At 50.7% G+C, this 15,006-nt stretch overlaps 9 protein-coding genes across 9 annotated transcripts; 5 read left to right on the top strand and 4 right to left on the bottom strand.

Annotated features, from left to right (window-relative positions):
• Window positions 1–360: 360 nt before the first annotated feature.
• On the bottom strand, window positions 361–972 carry BGZ61DRAFT_487712 (uncharacterized protein; the record flags this gene model as incomplete). The annotated part of the gene is made up of 1 exon (XM_046250014.1): window positions 361–972. One exon carries the CDS (start codon window positions 970–972, stop codon window positions 361–363), a length of 612 nt encoding a protein of 203 aa, XP_046093533.1.
• A 265-nt stretch (window positions 973–1,237) lies between these two features.
• BGZ61DRAFT_375409 (uncharacterized protein) lies at window positions 1,238–2,566 on the top strand (the record flags this gene model as incomplete). The annotated part of the gene is given in 3 exon segments (XM_046242405.1): window positions 1,238–1,607; window positions 1,658–2,361; window positions 2,375–2,566. The coding sequence occupies 3 exon segments, from the start codon at window positions 1,238–1,240 to the stop codon at window positions 2,564–2,566; spliced, it is 1,266 nt and encodes a 421-aa protein (XP_046093532.1).
• Window positions 2,567–2,901: 335 nt separating this feature from the next.
• BGZ61DRAFT_487710 (uncharacterized protein) lies at window positions 2,902–3,681 on the top strand (the record flags this gene model as incomplete). The annotated part of the gene is made up of 2 exons (XM_046250013.1): window positions 2,902–3,135; window positions 3,235–3,681. 2 exons carry the CDS (start codon window positions 2,902–2,904, stop codon window positions 3,679–3,681), a joined length of 681 nt encoding a protein of 226 aa, XP_046093531.1.
• Window positions 3,682–4,549: 868 nt separating this feature from the next.
• Window positions 4,550–4,870, top strand: BGZ61DRAFT_279650 (uncharacterized protein; the record flags this gene model as incomplete). The annotated part of the gene is made up of 1 exon (XM_046238444.1): window positions 4,550–4,870. A coding segment is annotated over one exon (321 nt), but the record flags the coding sequence as incomplete, so codon positions are not given.
• A 677-nt stretch (window positions 4,871–5,547) lies between these two features.
• On the bottom strand, window positions 5,548–6,599 carry BGZ61DRAFT_375414 (uncharacterized protein; the record flags this gene model as incomplete). Its single annotated transcript, XM_046242407.1, has 5 exons — window positions 5,548–5,719; window positions 5,904–5,966; window positions 6,035–6,055; window positions 6,140–6,262; window positions 6,319–6,599. The coding sequence occupies 5 exons, from the start codon at window positions 6,597–6,599 to the stop codon at window positions 5,548–5,550; spliced, it is 660 nt and encodes a 219-aa protein (XP_046093529.1).
• Window positions 6,600–8,880: 2,281 nt separating this feature from the next.
• Window positions 8,881–11,134, top strand: BGZ61DRAFT_524589 (uncharacterized protein). Its single transcript, XM_046252657.1, has 2 exons — window positions 8,881–9,482; window positions 9,543–11,134. Exons 1-2 carry the CDS (start codon window positions 9,180–9,182, stop codon window positions 10,758–10,760), a joined length of 1,521 nt encoding a protein of 506 aa, XP_046093528.1. The 5' UTR covers window positions 8,881–9,179; the 3' UTR covers window positions 10,761–11,134.
• Window positions 11,007–11,837, bottom strand: BGZ61DRAFT_576795 (uncharacterized protein; the record flags this gene model as incomplete). The annotated part of the gene is made up of 1 exon (XM_046256232.1): window positions 11,007–11,837. The coding sequence occupies one exon, from the start codon at window positions 11,835–11,837 to the stop codon at window positions 11,007–11,009; it is 831 nt and encodes a 276-aa protein (XP_046093527.1).
• A 347-nt stretch (window positions 11,838–12,184) lies between these two features.
• Window positions 12,185–12,808, top strand: BGZ61DRAFT_487705 (uncharacterized protein; the record flags this gene model as incomplete). Its single annotated transcript, XM_046250012.1, has 1 exon — window positions 12,185–12,808. The coding sequence occupies one exon, from the start codon at window positions 12,185–12,187 to the stop codon at window positions 12,806–12,808; it is 624 nt and encodes a 207-aa protein (XP_046093526.1).
• A 532-nt stretch (window positions 12,809–13,340) lies between these two features.
• On the bottom strand, window positions 13,341–14,841 carry BGZ61DRAFT_375436 (S-adenosyl-L-methionine-dependent methyltransferase; the record flags this gene model as incomplete). Its single annotated transcript, XM_046242410.1, has 5 exons — window positions 13,341–13,675; window positions 13,737–14,191; window positions 14,258–14,398; window positions 14,460–14,569; window positions 14,623–14,841. 5 exons carry the CDS (start codon window positions 14,839–14,841, stop codon window positions 13,341–13,343), a joined length of 1,260 nt encoding a protein of 419 aa, XP_046093525.1.
• Between the last annotated feature and the right edge of the window lie 165 nt (window positions 14,842–15,006).

Here is a 15,006-nt window from a genome sequence, read left to right as displayed (position 1 = left end):
TTCCATCATCCTTAGCTATCTAGCAATTCAGCGGCTCAAGGCCCGTGATAGTTCGAGCCCGGCCCCCGTCAGCGGGGGCTAGGGGCGGCGGTATCCCTCTGTACTGGCTATACCACATGCCCGCAACAGTACCGCAATTCAGATAAAACCAGCCGGAATTCTCCTGCATCCGCATACCAGCCAGGGACCCAGAAGAACCTTCTTCTTATTTGCCGAAGGGTTGGTCGTCTAGCCTTCCGATCCCCCAGTAACCGAGGAGTCATACATGTAGATCGCAACAGCGGGAAAAACCACGAGGGGAGAAAAACCGCTATAGCTGGCTGCCATTGATCAGGTTACATCTCGCGAGTCCTGATGCCCTTAATAGCTTGGTTCTGAAGCCATCTTGGGCCTGGCACGAGCAACACAAGGTGAGGCCAACTCTCTTAATTCCTCAGATTGTGTGCCTGTTAGTGCCCAGATGGGCGCTAAAGGCTGTTGCAAGTAAAAGTGGCCTGTGCAAACCCCGCACCTTAGCAACGCACTAACAGTGGCTGCCAAGAAAAGATTTTTACAGGAGAGAGTTGTGATGTCGCTGAATAATGCCAACACGTCGGTGTATATAGGGTAGGCAATCTTGGCCACTCGAGCGGCGGTGGAATTGAGAAAATGGAGACGAGAATATCCTGCAATGGAAGATTTGGCTTTAATTCGGGGCATCTGATGAGAATGAAGCTCGCAATCTAGCCATATCGTCTTGTGATCGAGGGAGGTAAGAGCTACCGACGGTGTTTCGTGATGGTCGAGTGTGGTAGAAAATTCCCGGGCTAGGTATTGACTCTTTACCCGACCACCGATCGCGAGAATGGACCGAGGCCTCGCTTTCCCCATTGCGTCGAGCAGTTCGTACGGGGCCAAGTTTTCTTGGAGATATGGCCCAGGTAAGCCGGGTGCATTTGACCGGAGCTGCAGCAGGCTGTCTGTTGAAGGCATGACTACGTGTGAGTGGTACCTGGTGGGGCGCGCGAGGACCTGTGTGCTTACTTATGAATTTTTGGTTCAGTGCATGCATTGCCAGCGCTTACATTAAATCGCGCCCGATCGTGTATTTAAGCCCGTTTATTTTAGGACTTAAATTAAGCCGCGTCGCGCCCTGTAGGCCCCAGTGGAGCCCTCAGTGGAGCAAGCCTGCCTGTGCTATATGAATGATGTTCTCGCTGAAGGTATTTGCCAATGCAAATACGAGATTGATAGTAAGATGGCTTCGTTGACTGAATACCTCGAGGGAACCGTCAAGGTTCCCTTGTCACTCCTCACTTCAGACGGTTTTGCCGAGTGTCCGACAGGGTTTTCGGACCGCGCCACTGTCTCCGATTTCAAGCAGTTCCTTCATAACCCTGACCAGCCAATTACCGGGATTGTCACGCCGAAAACCTTGAAAGATATGCTACAAGCTCTACGTAAAACCTACGCTCAATTCCGACAGACGCTTGGCCAAGATGCCGAATCTCTCCCTAATAATATTTACAAGATTGATTGCCTCCTCGGGCAACAGTGTTTGGATAAAGCAAAGGCCGCATTAGGCGCCGATTTCAAGTGCACCGTACGAATATACAGTATTCCTCCAGGTATGTGGCTCACCACTGATTACCACGGGCTACAGCAGCTAACTGCACAGACGTACCGGGCAAATATAGCGAAGGAGAGATATGCCGAAATCTACTGCGCTGCTCAGAATCAACAGACTCAAATGCCTTCAACGTCTGGCTCGCGAGACTGCCTCCTGGAAAACAACGCCATATCGTTATGCTAATGCATCGACACGAAATATGGGCAGCAATGCAAGCGGTTGTTCCATTCTCCGGTCATTGGGGAGAATCTATACAGATTGGAAATATAGCCAAACACCTAGCGGCTCATTGCGATGATATAATCGTGCGATACTGGCGTCATATTTATACAGTATGGTCTAAAATATTCTTTGGTCTAGAGAACAAGACGCATCTCCTTGACCCAGAAAGTGTTCGCTTCCTTCAATATAAGGCTCCTGGTTGGAGTAAGACAGACCGAGATGATATCAGTTTAGGACTGGAAGCCGGCACACTACCTCGGGATATCCCTAAGGATTTAAGAGGAACCCTCTATACGAATATTTATTCGCTTGAGGTGGTGATACCAACCATCTTGACCTTCAACGAGAACCTACGATATCTTACAATAGGCCTTAAGATTCTGGAAAGACATATTGAGGTGAAACCACCAAAAGAACATCAAAAGGCCAGGTCCAAGGCATATATACTCCAGCCACCTGACAGTATATACGATAATCTAGAAGCGGACTGGAATCGCAACCAGGCTTATTCCGGGTTTGAAGTCTCGAATGTCGAGGCCAGAGAAGGGAAAGTTCTGGACTGCGTCACAACCACCCTCAGCACCTCATGCATTCGTAGGGCTCCTACTTTCGGCCCTGAGGAACTTTCCTTGTCTAGGCTCAGAACCTCCACGTATCCTCATAGGGGGATTTGAAACAGTGCCGAAAATTGCCCTCAACCTCTTATTTAAAGCCATTTCGCCAAGGCTTATTTGATATCCTTCTTTTTTATGTCGATGAAAGCTAGTGACAACCTTCAGAGCGAGCCTGGGGTATGGGAGGCGCAGCCGCCTCCCCCCCAAAAGATAGATCACGATATACGTGACTACGGCGGTACTACAACTGCTTTCGATTCTATGTCTCTTCATATACAACCCAAAAAAATACGGGATTGAGTCCAGGAACGAGTGATTGAGTTGAATCAAGAGAATGGAAGGTTACAACACGAGGCCACCTACTATGCAAATCTAGCCAACGGCGTGTTGAGGAATCTCTTGAGTTCACTTCAATACCGCATCAGCCGGCTGCGTTCTTCGATTGGTGACTGCAAAATGACAATCGAAGGACATCAGCCAGCCGTCGAAGCGAACCAACAGGCCGAAGATAGTCATCACAAAAAGGAGGGGTGGTTCAGTAGGAAAACAACTCAGTCATGTGAAAGTAGTGGTTCTGCACAGGGAAGGACTAAGAATGAGGCCAACCCCTTTCCTATTCTGGGCCCAGGCCACCGCACTCTGCCGCAACCCCCTGGGACTCATGACAGTTCTGTACTTGGAGCTCTTGTGGTGAGGCTGACTCAAGAAAACGGGAAGTTGAGGCAGTCAATTTCGTTAAATAGAACGCTGGTTTTTCAGGTGCTGGCACTCCTGATACCTTAAATACAGCATCTTATTCTTGGTCTCCGCTCAGCAATCGACGAGGGAGACGTTATACTCAGACAAGCGAACGATGCATGGGGGCGAGAAATCAGTTTCGTTGCACAAACCTGCACTGGCACAGAACGTGGACATTCATCCACGAACAAAGCCTCTTGTCCATATGTAGCGAAGCAGGGACAAGGTTCTGCTTCATTACGACCTTGGATACCACAATGGTCAAAGTACCAAGACAGTACAGAGAACCAAAATGCCATATCCTCCACCGAACTCAGGCGCCATCGCAGAATCCTTCAAATTGAGTGTTCTTCCTACAGAAAGTTAATTGAAGAGGTGCTGGTACAAGTAGTACCAGCGATAGAGTCTCACTCAAACGAACTCCAATTCATCATGGAAAAATATATTGCACGGGACCGCAAGACCAGGTGCCCATTTCAGGAGAGGCACAGGTCTTGAACGCGGAAACATGTTGAGTAGCCCTATTCAGTCCCTCGGGTTAGTTCTTGGGCTGTTACTAGCGGTAATTGTTCGCATGAATGCTTCGTATGGTTATTTAAAAGATGGTCTTTTAGAAAATGGCCGTATCATAGCACCGCCACTGCATCTGTGAAACCGAGTGTTGCGACTTCTCCCCTACTCTATTTAGTGTTCACAAGAACCACGCAGAAGGAACGATACGGTGGGGACGAGAACCACGGCCAAACGGGCATGAGTCTCCGGAAGATGCGACATATTCTAATACCAACAAGCTCCTACATAGAATCTTTCACTTCTTGGCTTTAATTGCACAACTTGTTCTACGTCAATCGCTCATAGCGTCATTGTTAGACGCAGGCTTCGCTTCGATTTCCGCGCTGCATCCTTGAGTTTTGCCATCGATTATCTGTATTTTGCTTAATCATCGTTCTATTGTCACTTCCAAAGCTATTGCCCTACAATCGTTCATTTTACATCACTACAATCAGGTCCAATATCGTTGAGGATAGAACAAGTCAAGATTGGCGAGTCGACATCATCAGACACGGCAACACAAATGGCCGAATGTTGTATTGAGGAAGCGACAGTTCTGTATGAAATTATAGACAGGAGTTTTGGGCTAGAACGTCAAAGCGTTTCAAAATCTGAGGTGGAACGCAAAGGGAAGACATTTTCGGACCTTGAAACCTCCATCGTTGGTATGTGAACGGAGCCAGTGTATCATATGATGACCTATATATGTCCCGTCTCCTTATGAACATCTATTCGATCAGGAAAGTTTCGATGGAACCAACAGAAACTATTGATTCAAGTTTCACATCATCACTGCCCACGCCCTTGTCAGATGATGACAAACCCATCAGCCTTCGGTACACCGTCGCCTCCACATGTTATGGCCACTCCTTCGACGGAAGTCCATCAGTTGGTGCGATTTTTGCACGACCGGAACCGCTTTCTGACGGCGGAGAACGAGAAGCTCCTGGAAGAGTATGAAGCCTTGAAAAAAGACGTCATACACAACGAGGCCCTCGTCTCGTGGCAGCACAGATTAGTCAGCCTAGGAGAAGAGCACATCAAGCTACTAGAGACAATCATTCAAGTTCAGCGCGAAGGAGGGTCTCAGTCAACGCCTTTGCCGATTGATGAAAGGATCGAATTTCAACCTCAAACCTTTAGTTCTCCGTTGAACACCCGGCCAGAACTACTTCCACAATCACGTCAAATGCTGGTTGATCAAATGCTGGTTGCTGAGGCGCCGAAGGATGAACAGGGACGGCCAATCAATCAAGATGATCAGATAGTCTGGCCTGGACACGGCCAAGGGCATGGCTCGGAAGACGAGGGCCATCCTGCTTCATACTATTAAATATTCAAGAGTTTTCGCTGCTAAAATCCGTTCTGGCTAGTGAAGCAATGAATGTGCAATCACAACTAAGCCTATCTCTAGGTAAAATTTGATGGACCATAGATGGATGATCATAAAATGGAGGGAAAATAAGAAAAAGGCCATATATCAAAATATCACGAGCAAGACGCCTTTTTTTCATGTATCTATAGCTTAATACGAAATTGATTCTCATCTCATCCCCGGAAATTGGAAGATCTCTTTATGCAATCATAGGCACTTAGATAATTTTATCACGAATCTATCTAACGGATTGGATAGAGCCTTACGCTGTTCTATCCTGGATAGATCACGTCACTTGGAGCTTCTTGTCTTAGAATATGTCACCGACACGACACGAGATATTGATATCGACACCTCATCTACATATAAGAAAAACGCAAATAAGAAGCCACCCTCTGTTGACCACGCCATCACAATATCCGACTATCGCATTGTCCTCAGCCAAAAGGTTCGCTGCCTTTGCTGAACATCTCCATAGGGTCTATTGTTCCAAGTTCTCCCGTCGCTCCGTGATGCGCTTGGTCTTGTTTTCCTTGCATTATAGACCCGCCTCCTTGAAAATTGGCCGGCAAAATCTTCTCGACGAAACCTTTCGGCTGCTCTCGTATTCTACAACGTTCAGCGTCTCGATATATTTCCTTAAGATGCAAGAAATCACTCACTGCTTGCGCAATGCCGAAACCCTGCAACCAACCACGTTAGACAAAAGACAAAACAAAGGTTCAAGGTCGATACGTACTGCTGTACTACTTCCCTCATTCTATCCAATTCAATTGTTAACAGGAGCGGCAACAGGGGAGGGGAGGGGAGGAAGGAGCCGAAGATTGATACGTACTGCTGAGCCAATTCCCTCGTTCTGTTCCATATAACGGTTAGCATATAGTGGCAGGAAAAACGAGATCGCTCGCATTATTCAGTACTGACCTTTTGTCTATGCGATGAATTCTAAAGACATATAGTGTCAGCACACGATACTTTAATGTGGAATTAAGGGCAATCCAGAGGGGAGGGGTGTTTGGGGAGAATCACTGTTGGCTTTGTTCCCTCCTAAACTCGATGATCTGATCCTTGAGCTGCTCCAGCTCTGAATGACTTTGACTAGCATTCTCCTCGCCGGAATCGCTGGCAGAGTCGCCACCATAATCGCTTCTACTATCTGTTCAGCTTGTGCTTATCAGAGGGGCTCTCCATGCTGGTATAAAACGAACTTTTCAGATTCATAGTCGGGGCTTTCGTCTTCTACTGTCTGTTCAGCTGGAGACCGCGGCCCGTAGCCCCCTCTTCGATCATTGCTGGCGGTCTGCGGATCACGCCGGGCAACTTTCTTTGGTCTCGGATGAGTCGACCTAGGTGGGACCACATCCTCTGAGTGACGAGACCGATCCTTAGATGTACGTGACTTCCGGTCTGTCCGATGCTGGGCCGAGGGGTATGGTCGTGTACGAGAGTCATGAGTTCTAGAATGATGCTTTCGCGGAGGATACTTCATGACGGGATGCGCGGTCGAAATTGGGAGTGAAAACGATGTTTAGAGAAAATGGACATGTGAAGCTGAGCATGAAACTGCTCGATTATCGGGCGTGCTCGGCAGCATTCGAAATATATACTTGTCGACCGACTTCGGCTGTGCGGTACAGCCTGAACCGCTAATGATGACCGCCACCAACATGCATAGCAAGGGTCCCGGGTGCAGCCTGAAGGATGGCTCTTGGCGGGCTCGGGCAGCTGCTTGTCTTGTATTGTCCCCTCGCCCAAGAAGAGCAGAAACTGGCTGTTGTACCCGCGCGCCGGAGTTGCCATTTTTTGTAAAACGAGATGCGAACCTTTCGCCCATTAACTGCCCGATATTGTGCTATGCCTCACTCCGTTACTTGCTCTTCTATGTAGCTCTGATCCGAAGGGCAAGAAACTGCCACTATTGTCCACTGGACAACCGGGGCAGTGCCTCGCCGGGCGTGTCTGGTGGGTGCCAGACCAGCCGTTTCGCGCCGGTCTATCATTGCCACCTTGAAAGCTGAAAAGCGGCCAATTCACTATCCTACCGGGGAACTCATCCGGGGTGGAGAGGTGCTGAAATTAGAGTGGGTTCAATGGAAACGGCGTTTGCAACTAGGGCGACTTTACTTTGACAAGCGAACTGATCATCGCGTCGGGAATCAGCTGCAACGGTGATGATGTTAAATGTGGCTACGAAATGACAAATCGATGTAAATGGACCCATATCATGGAAGTTGACAGGTCACGTAGATTACGAGGGCAATCGGAGGCACCGAGTCAGAAGGAGGGCAAAGCGCAGGGAAACAATTTTGTTTTTCTCCACTGAATTAGTCTATCACTCTTCGTCAAATTCTGCAACGATCCACCGCGTGCTGCGGGAAAGAGCCGAAAAAGAAGGGTCCGGTACGTACGAATCGTGCGCAGGCAGGGATCCTGCGAAAGATTTTTCCGACCGTTGAGCGACATACCACCCCGCCGATCGTGCGTGCTGCACAAGGGTCCGATTCAGCTGCCATGCCTGCATGCAACACCTGCATATACACGCGGTCATGTTACTTGCTCTTACGGTAAAAAATTCCAGAGAAGAGAACAGTTCGGTAGCTTGATCATGAGGCCGAGAATGTACGATACCAATATACAAGCACTGAAATTGCCCAAACTACTCGGCGCTACGGACCTGACCCTCGGGGCAAGGGACAAGGGTTTATCGAACTTTTGAAAGGGCTTTGTGCGTGACAAAGCTGTGGAGTTGCGCGCAAATGATCAGATTCGAGCATGACTTGTAGCTCTAAGCTCAAGGAACTCTCAGGGATTAATTCGGCATCCCGGGTCCTTTGCAGATCCCGTTCGCTGTGGAAGAGAACACCTTCACGACCTCGCGCAGAGATGCTTTACAAGATGTCCGATTCCGCGAGGTGGACGGTCCCACAACGAGGTAGGATCCTTTGTGGAGATGATTTTCTAAGGGCGAAAGAGGCAAGGTGACAGAACGTCGCATGTGGAATGCAACGCAACAGCCAAAATGAGATAGTGAGGACGCCCAAAATTATGTCTTGCTAAACTGTGGGTTAATCTCCAGAGAGCCCTATCGTCTATGAGAGCCTTTGTTTCACTCAATTGTCCTGGGGTGTACAAATGACATGTCTGAGCCCGTTTCCTTACTATGTAGAATATGAACACGCGAAACGGAGAACCAAGTTTTCGTTTCTTCATGGCGATTCGCATGGGCTACCGTTGGCTGTGGCAGTGCCAGTGCCGCTGTGTATCAGCCCTGAAGCCGGTGCAACTTCTCTATGGCAATACTGCCGCGGTTCAGCTGGGGTGGAGATTTCGCTCGATGCGCGCACAGGCAGCTAAGCTAGTGAGGCCGCTACCGGTCGTTACTAGTTGAGGTGACCGGAACAGGACCATCGTAGGTGGATGTAGGAACTATTCCGCGGCCGATGAAGACGCTATAGACGTAGTCTGGTCGGAAGTGCTCCCCGTGGCGATCAGTGATTGCGTCGATCCAGCCATAACGAAGCATTTCGTTTTGTGGCTTCACCAAGTGGGCATCGGAGGGTGGGGGATTATCCTCAGCGTAATCTAAACGGCAGAAGTAAGTGGGATTTCGATGCGCGAGCGCAACGGCCGATCTAGATCAGGTCAAGCACGTACCGGGGGGAGAAAGGACCCCTCGCCGACTGTCACCTGCTGTTGGCTCTAAAACACGTCCAATGTGGACTTTCTTCATATTCCCCTCCCATCCCATCTTCCGACCTATCTCGACCTTTACACCGTCCCGACATTCTGGTAACGAGCAAATACGGCGAAATTGACCTGAACGCAGAGAGCATGGATCATACAACATGGGACTTCAGGATGGCCAACTTTGGCAATGGCCCGTCGGGACAGTGGCCGTCCGTTTCGAGACTCGACGCCGCACCAAGACGATTCCGCCCCGTTGTTCAAAAACCGGGCTCGATACCAGCGAGATGACCGAAAAAAAATGGGTTGAGGTGGCAATTGGTCTCGCTCTTAGAGGAAGAGAAACGTCCGCCACAAACATCTGCGTCAGCGTCAACTCCCCAGGATGGGCTGCAGGAAACCTCGTCCGAAGAGGTCTTCTCGCCCGGGAGAGCCCGGTCTAAGGCAGGAGCATCCAGGAGACCCTCTTCCAACAGAGTCTCGTCCGAAAGGGCCTCGGCCATGGGATCCTGCGTGGGTGGGCCAGGCGATGCGAAAGAGAGGCATGACCGCGATACATAAGAATTACAAGTTTGGCAAAGAATGCAACACTAAGGCAGTCTTTTTCTTCTACAACAAGATCCACGGCTTCTGGGACGGCTCAGTCTATACCCCAGACGGTGAACCGCTGCCAGAGGCGGACGCAATCGTACGTACAAAGCCACATGGTACCTTTTCGATGGATGGCTAATGATGGCGGCAATTACAGATACGAGATATACTGAAAAGACAGGTCGTGTCCAATGGCGAGCTCGTCCGACACACCGCGAAAGAAAGGAAGCAGATGGCCAAAGTAAAGCCCTACAAAGTGCAAAAACAGACAACGGAGCGCAACCTGCGGCGCAGAAAGCCACCCGCGGATGCCCAGCGAGCATCGCACGCCTCTCCAGCCCTCACGCAGATCACAGTTGCGGGAAGCGAGTCGGTACTTGGGGATGGAGGCGCGAGCATATGGAGCGTGCCGGGTACCCCAGCGTCTCCGACCGTTGGACCGCTGGACAACTGCAATGACAACGAACCCCACGAGCCCGAGGATAACGACCTCGACGAAGAGATAGCCCCGACTGGTCTTGCCGTTTCTACAGCCGATCATGACCGGGATGTGCTCCGTCGCCAACAGGGGCCAGGCACATCTCCACCTGCGACGGAACAGGATGCCGAAGGTGAGCCCTATGAGGCGGCAGACGGCGGCGCAGCTCTTACGCATGATGGCGCGGGCGAATCAATCCACTTCGAAGAGCCCCATGAGCAGCCAACGCCTCACGAAATCAGCGCGATGATGCCCGATGACCCTTGGATGATGGACATGGGCATGGACATGGCAGGCTTTCAGGGCACGGCGGACTTTGGCATGGACTGCCTCAGTGATCTGAATTTTGACATCGACATGGCCATGAACATGCTCAGCAATGTCGGCGAGCTGCAAGAACCCCTGGGCAGCCATAGCCCAAAGGCGCCCACGGCGAGCTTGTCTGCGACCAGCACCGTTGCATCAGCTGCATCTCCTCATGAAGCAGCTGGCGAAAACCGGCAGACCAGCAAAGCGACCACAACCGACGAGTCAGCGCCACAACAAGCTCCCGAACCGGACTGTTCGGCCACGGCCAATCCCAATCTCAACAACGAGACGACCAGAGCATGGCAACCAGCGCCAACCTCCTCCGCACATGCACAGCGGGCGGTGCGGCAACGAACGACCTCGACGGAAATAAACAATACGCCTGGCCGATCCAAAACACCAAACCCGCCCGTCACTACCACCCAAAAGCCGTACCGCTGTACGCCGGAAGAAGTAATGATGGCCATGCAACAAGCTTTAGTCGGCCTGATCGCTGAAAGAGGCTGGAACTTGGGCCCCTACCAAGATTTTGGCGGGGTAAGAGAACCTCATCCACGACTAAACATGTCGATCCCCGTAATAGCGTAAGTGAAATACGAGGGGTGAGCGGAGAGGTGTCAAGTGGCGCGGGGTTCATCATTGAATGGAGAAGCTGGTTCTGGTGCAGGGAAGTAAGTGGGGGAGGGGGAAAAAAAGAAAAGAAATGAAAAAGGAAGGAAGGTGTAGGGTAATTAGTACTTGGGCTGATGCAAACCCGATGGGCGCGCGTTCACTTAAAGGGCTCAGTCAAGGTGACACAATAAATGATCGAGCATTATTACAACGGGATGTATTTTAAGAAAGAAAGAGAGACCATGGTTGCTCAAAGTTTCCACCGATTGATTGAGACCATCTTGACCGGTCAATAAAGAGCTTGACACGGGGACTGTTATCCCGCGCATAAAATGCCCTCACCTGTGGGCCTTCCAAGTAATTGCGGAACAGCCATCCAAGATATGTCCCTTTGTGCCACTCGCCGTCGCTCGATAGACCATCTGCTAAAGCGCCAATTTTTTGCAGAACATGTAAGTCTTCCCTTAGCCTTTGTTGCCATTCGACAACCTGAGTCTCGTCGACGGCGCCCGATGGTATGACGATGATGATGGTCTTCAGCCGAGGGAAACGGGCGAGCGCTTCAAAAATCAGGAACACGTCGGGACTATCGGCAATATCGATGGCGATGTGCGTTATAGATAGACTGAGTCCCCTTAATCGGGAGCTGACTACTGTGGCCGCGGGAACGAGAAACACCGTTCGGGGGACATAAACACGTTCGGGCATCCTACCCGGAGACCTGCACGACCGCGTACACCGGACCCACTCCCTCCTCGCCTCACGACATGCCAGCGCTACAGGTGGTAGACGGCTGGCTTTCGCGTGCCGATGATTGACTGAAGCTCTGTGGCGGCCTTCTGAGAAGGAGCAGACGACTACGGCAGGATCTACGGCGTCAAAGGCCGTCTTCCAGATCATCAATCGAATCTCGACTGGAAGGCGGCTGAGATGTGGAAAGCATGAAACGGTCCCGTTTTTGGTTCCCCTGACGTCCTGGTTTAACTCTTCGTTCTCTGTATCTATGTCTCCGGTAGGCGAGAACCCATGATTGTGCACGTAATTGGACGCCATCGAATCAGCATTTTTCAGACTCGAGGATTCGCTAGGAGGGATAAGGTCGACCGGCGCGAGGGAGAGGGAGGGAGCGAACAGAGCGCTTGGGATACCTTGCTGTTTCTTATATCCCGCTCCCCGTTGCCGTCTCCTCGAGGCTTTACAGAGTGTCAGAGGATTAGGCACAAAGTCCTACCATGGACGCTAGAGCCCGTGGAAAGAGCCTTGCTCACGCTTAGAGCAGAAGTCTGAAGTAGATCAAAAAGGCAAGTTGAAGAAAATCGATCGGTTCCTGGTTGGTTGCCGGCTGACCCTTTACGAAGAAGCCATTGTCGGACTCGAAGGTATCCGTCATGTGACACATCATGAGTGTAGCTAAGCTTGCAGGCAGTTTCTCGTCTATAAGTAGAGACGAGGCACGCCTTCGTGTGGGGTTCGGGTCGGTTCCGATGACAATCGATATGCAAAAACCAAAGTCCACCCGTATCGCTACGGGGCATTACCCACGCAGGCCATTTGGCGGCAACTCGGGGATAAGGAAGCAATCACAACGAACCCGAACATCGTACGCTTACTTGCGACGACAAAAATGGGCGAAGAACAAGACCTCTTATGTTTCTAGCACTGGCAGAGACGAAGGGACAGAGGCTCAGCATCGGCTTGAGCCAATGGTGGTGGACAGTGGTGATAAGATGAACAAGACATTGGCTGGAGGAGACGATAGCAACCCGGATGTTCCTGACATCGTGATTCACCCGCCGTCGGATGACGGCGATGTTGATATGGAGAGGAAAGATGAGGATGTGGAGACACTCTGTGCGAGGATTGACGCCCAACTTGCGGGAGTTTTTGAGACGAAGGTTTCAAGGGACGCGAGACTCCAAGCTGAGGCCGACATCACTCGTCAGACCCCAGAGCGGAGCGCCGTGCAGAGGATAATGCCTCAGGCAGTCAACCTTGGATGGGTCTCTCCGGTCCCTCCGGAATAAACCTCATCCCATCTCCGATTGGCGGGTTGGCGAGTTGGCGGACGACCTTGGGGCATTCCTCGCCAATCTAAGCTTCAGCAAGTTTCCACAATTGAGTTCTAATTAAAAAAGACAATTCGAGGTAGAGAGAATCGCAGGTCGATCAATTCAACCCAATAATCTCACTTAGTCACAGTCTGTTCAGTATACTGCGTTGATTTCCTTCTTCTTCTATCTAGAGATGCTCGCTGAGACGGTAGATGAGCACATTTTCGGTCAATTTCAAGGGATTACCCGAGACCCCAGAGAGCGATCGCTGACGTACCCTTGCATATTCAAGTGGAGCATTGTTTTATCTAATCACACGGACAGCGTGGATGTTGATGTCATCCCGAGTTTTTATCACTGACACTACTAGGAAGCCATGGACGTCCCGCAAGCTGTGTGATTAATAGAAACCCGATTAAAGATTGATGGTAGTTTGGCTTTTGCTGTTCCTGCAAGCCTGCAGCTGTTTTGCCTAATGCACATTGTCCTTTTCTACTATATGCCTTCATGCACGGCTTTCCTTCTCAACCAACTTGCATTCGATCACGCTCTCCACGCCGTTGGCCCCGTGCCAGAATCTAACAATCTCCAGCCCACCTACAGCCTCGATGAGGCCACGCCAATCATCCTCAGTGCGCTCCTTGGAGCTCATAAGACTCATCATCATCAAGTCAAGACTGGTTGCCTCCCAGTGTGCCCCTGTTGCGGGAATCACATATTCGTTGATTAACAGTCTGCTGTAACCAGGCTTCATTGCGGCAGAGACGCGTGAGAGGATGCTTTTGCATACACTATCCGGCCAGTTATGCAGGCAGGAATGTATGTAGTATGCACGGGCACCTGGGTTTCAGATGATCAGCAATCTTTCTCGTCACTACTGAGTCCGTATGCCACCCCTTACCTTTAATTGGCTGTTCGGTGTGGAAATCATAGCACATGGGAGTGATAGAGGAGCTCAACGACTCGATGCTGCTGATGACGGCCTCTACATCCTGCAGATATAGCCTTCCTGGAGTGTCAGGATGATATCGCTGGAATTCCTGCAGATCGTGTCCTCTATTCCCTCCAATGTCAACAAGAAAAGGAGCATCGACAGAAGTGTCGGCGCCGTCCACGAGCCTGCTTTGAACGGGGTAGATAGAACTGTCCATCCATGGCGTACGACCTTGTCGGTAGCCTGCCATGTGGTCATTGAAATGGGAACCGCGCCCCAGGGCTTGCAACCAGCCGAAAACATCTAGTTTCGTATCATAGGCCATCATCAAAGATGTGTCGCTCGCGTCATCAGGGTTTTCAAATCCCCGCCTGCTTGCAAACTCATGAAACCTGATCATGGCGGCGCTTGTACTGGACAATCTGATTGCAGACCTTGACTTAGCTGCTGAAGCTTCGACTAGAGAACGTGGCCGCAAAGAGACTTACGTGGCGAGGTAGCCATTCCCAATGATGTCCAAGCTCAAGGCTTTGCTGTACTTCGTCGGTTTGTATTCGTCGTTGCCCGTTTCCGTAATGTATCCCATGGCACCGAGATGGCGCATCATTTCGACCTGTCTGCGACGTAAGCTAAACACTCCCACACAGCATGTCAGTGGGGCTATATCTGACCTAGCAGTAAAGGGTCGACACGGAGATTTCAGCCAGCTCGTGAACCGACTGGGGCCTATCCCCATTGCCCGCCATTCGCTTCCATAATTTGACTTCGACCCGAAGATAAGGGCCGAGAAAAGCAGCAGTCTTGCCAGGTCAGCCTTCCGTACGGGACGGACTAGAGGTGTGAGATATCATACCTGAGCCCAGCAATGCTTGGCCATGGTCTCGCGTGGAGTCTCGAGGCTTTGCACCAGAGTTCGGGCTAGAAGCAAAAGGTCTTTGCGGCCCTCATCACCCTTTGCTGGGAGTGCTTCATGCCCCTTCCTTAGTTCATCGAGGAGGGAGGAAACGGCGTTGATGTTGTTGGGGGTCGTGACGATAGAGATGTCAACGGCAGATCCGCTGGAGCCTGGCATCATGGCGGGCATGTAAAGGATGTTCACTTCCTGCAGAATTGAAGCAAAGAAGAATTGAAGCAAAGAAGAAAAGGCTGGAAAACGTCGTGGGTGTGAAGAATAGAGGAATATACAGAAGTCAAAGGCTCAGCTTGAGAGAAAGACGCGTTGATAAAGAGGATAGCA

The sequence above is a fragment of the Ilyonectria robusta genome (genome assembly GCF_021365365.1).
Source record: "Ilyonectria robusta strain PMI_751 chromosome Unknown BGZ61scaffold_89, whole genome shotgun sequence".
In the NCBI taxonomy this organism is placed as follows: domain Eukaryota; kingdom Fungi; phylum Ascomycota; class Sordariomycetes; order Hypocreales; family Nectriaceae; genus Ilyonectria; species Ilyonectria robusta.
This window is presented reverse-complemented; position numbering and strand designations above follow the sequence as displayed.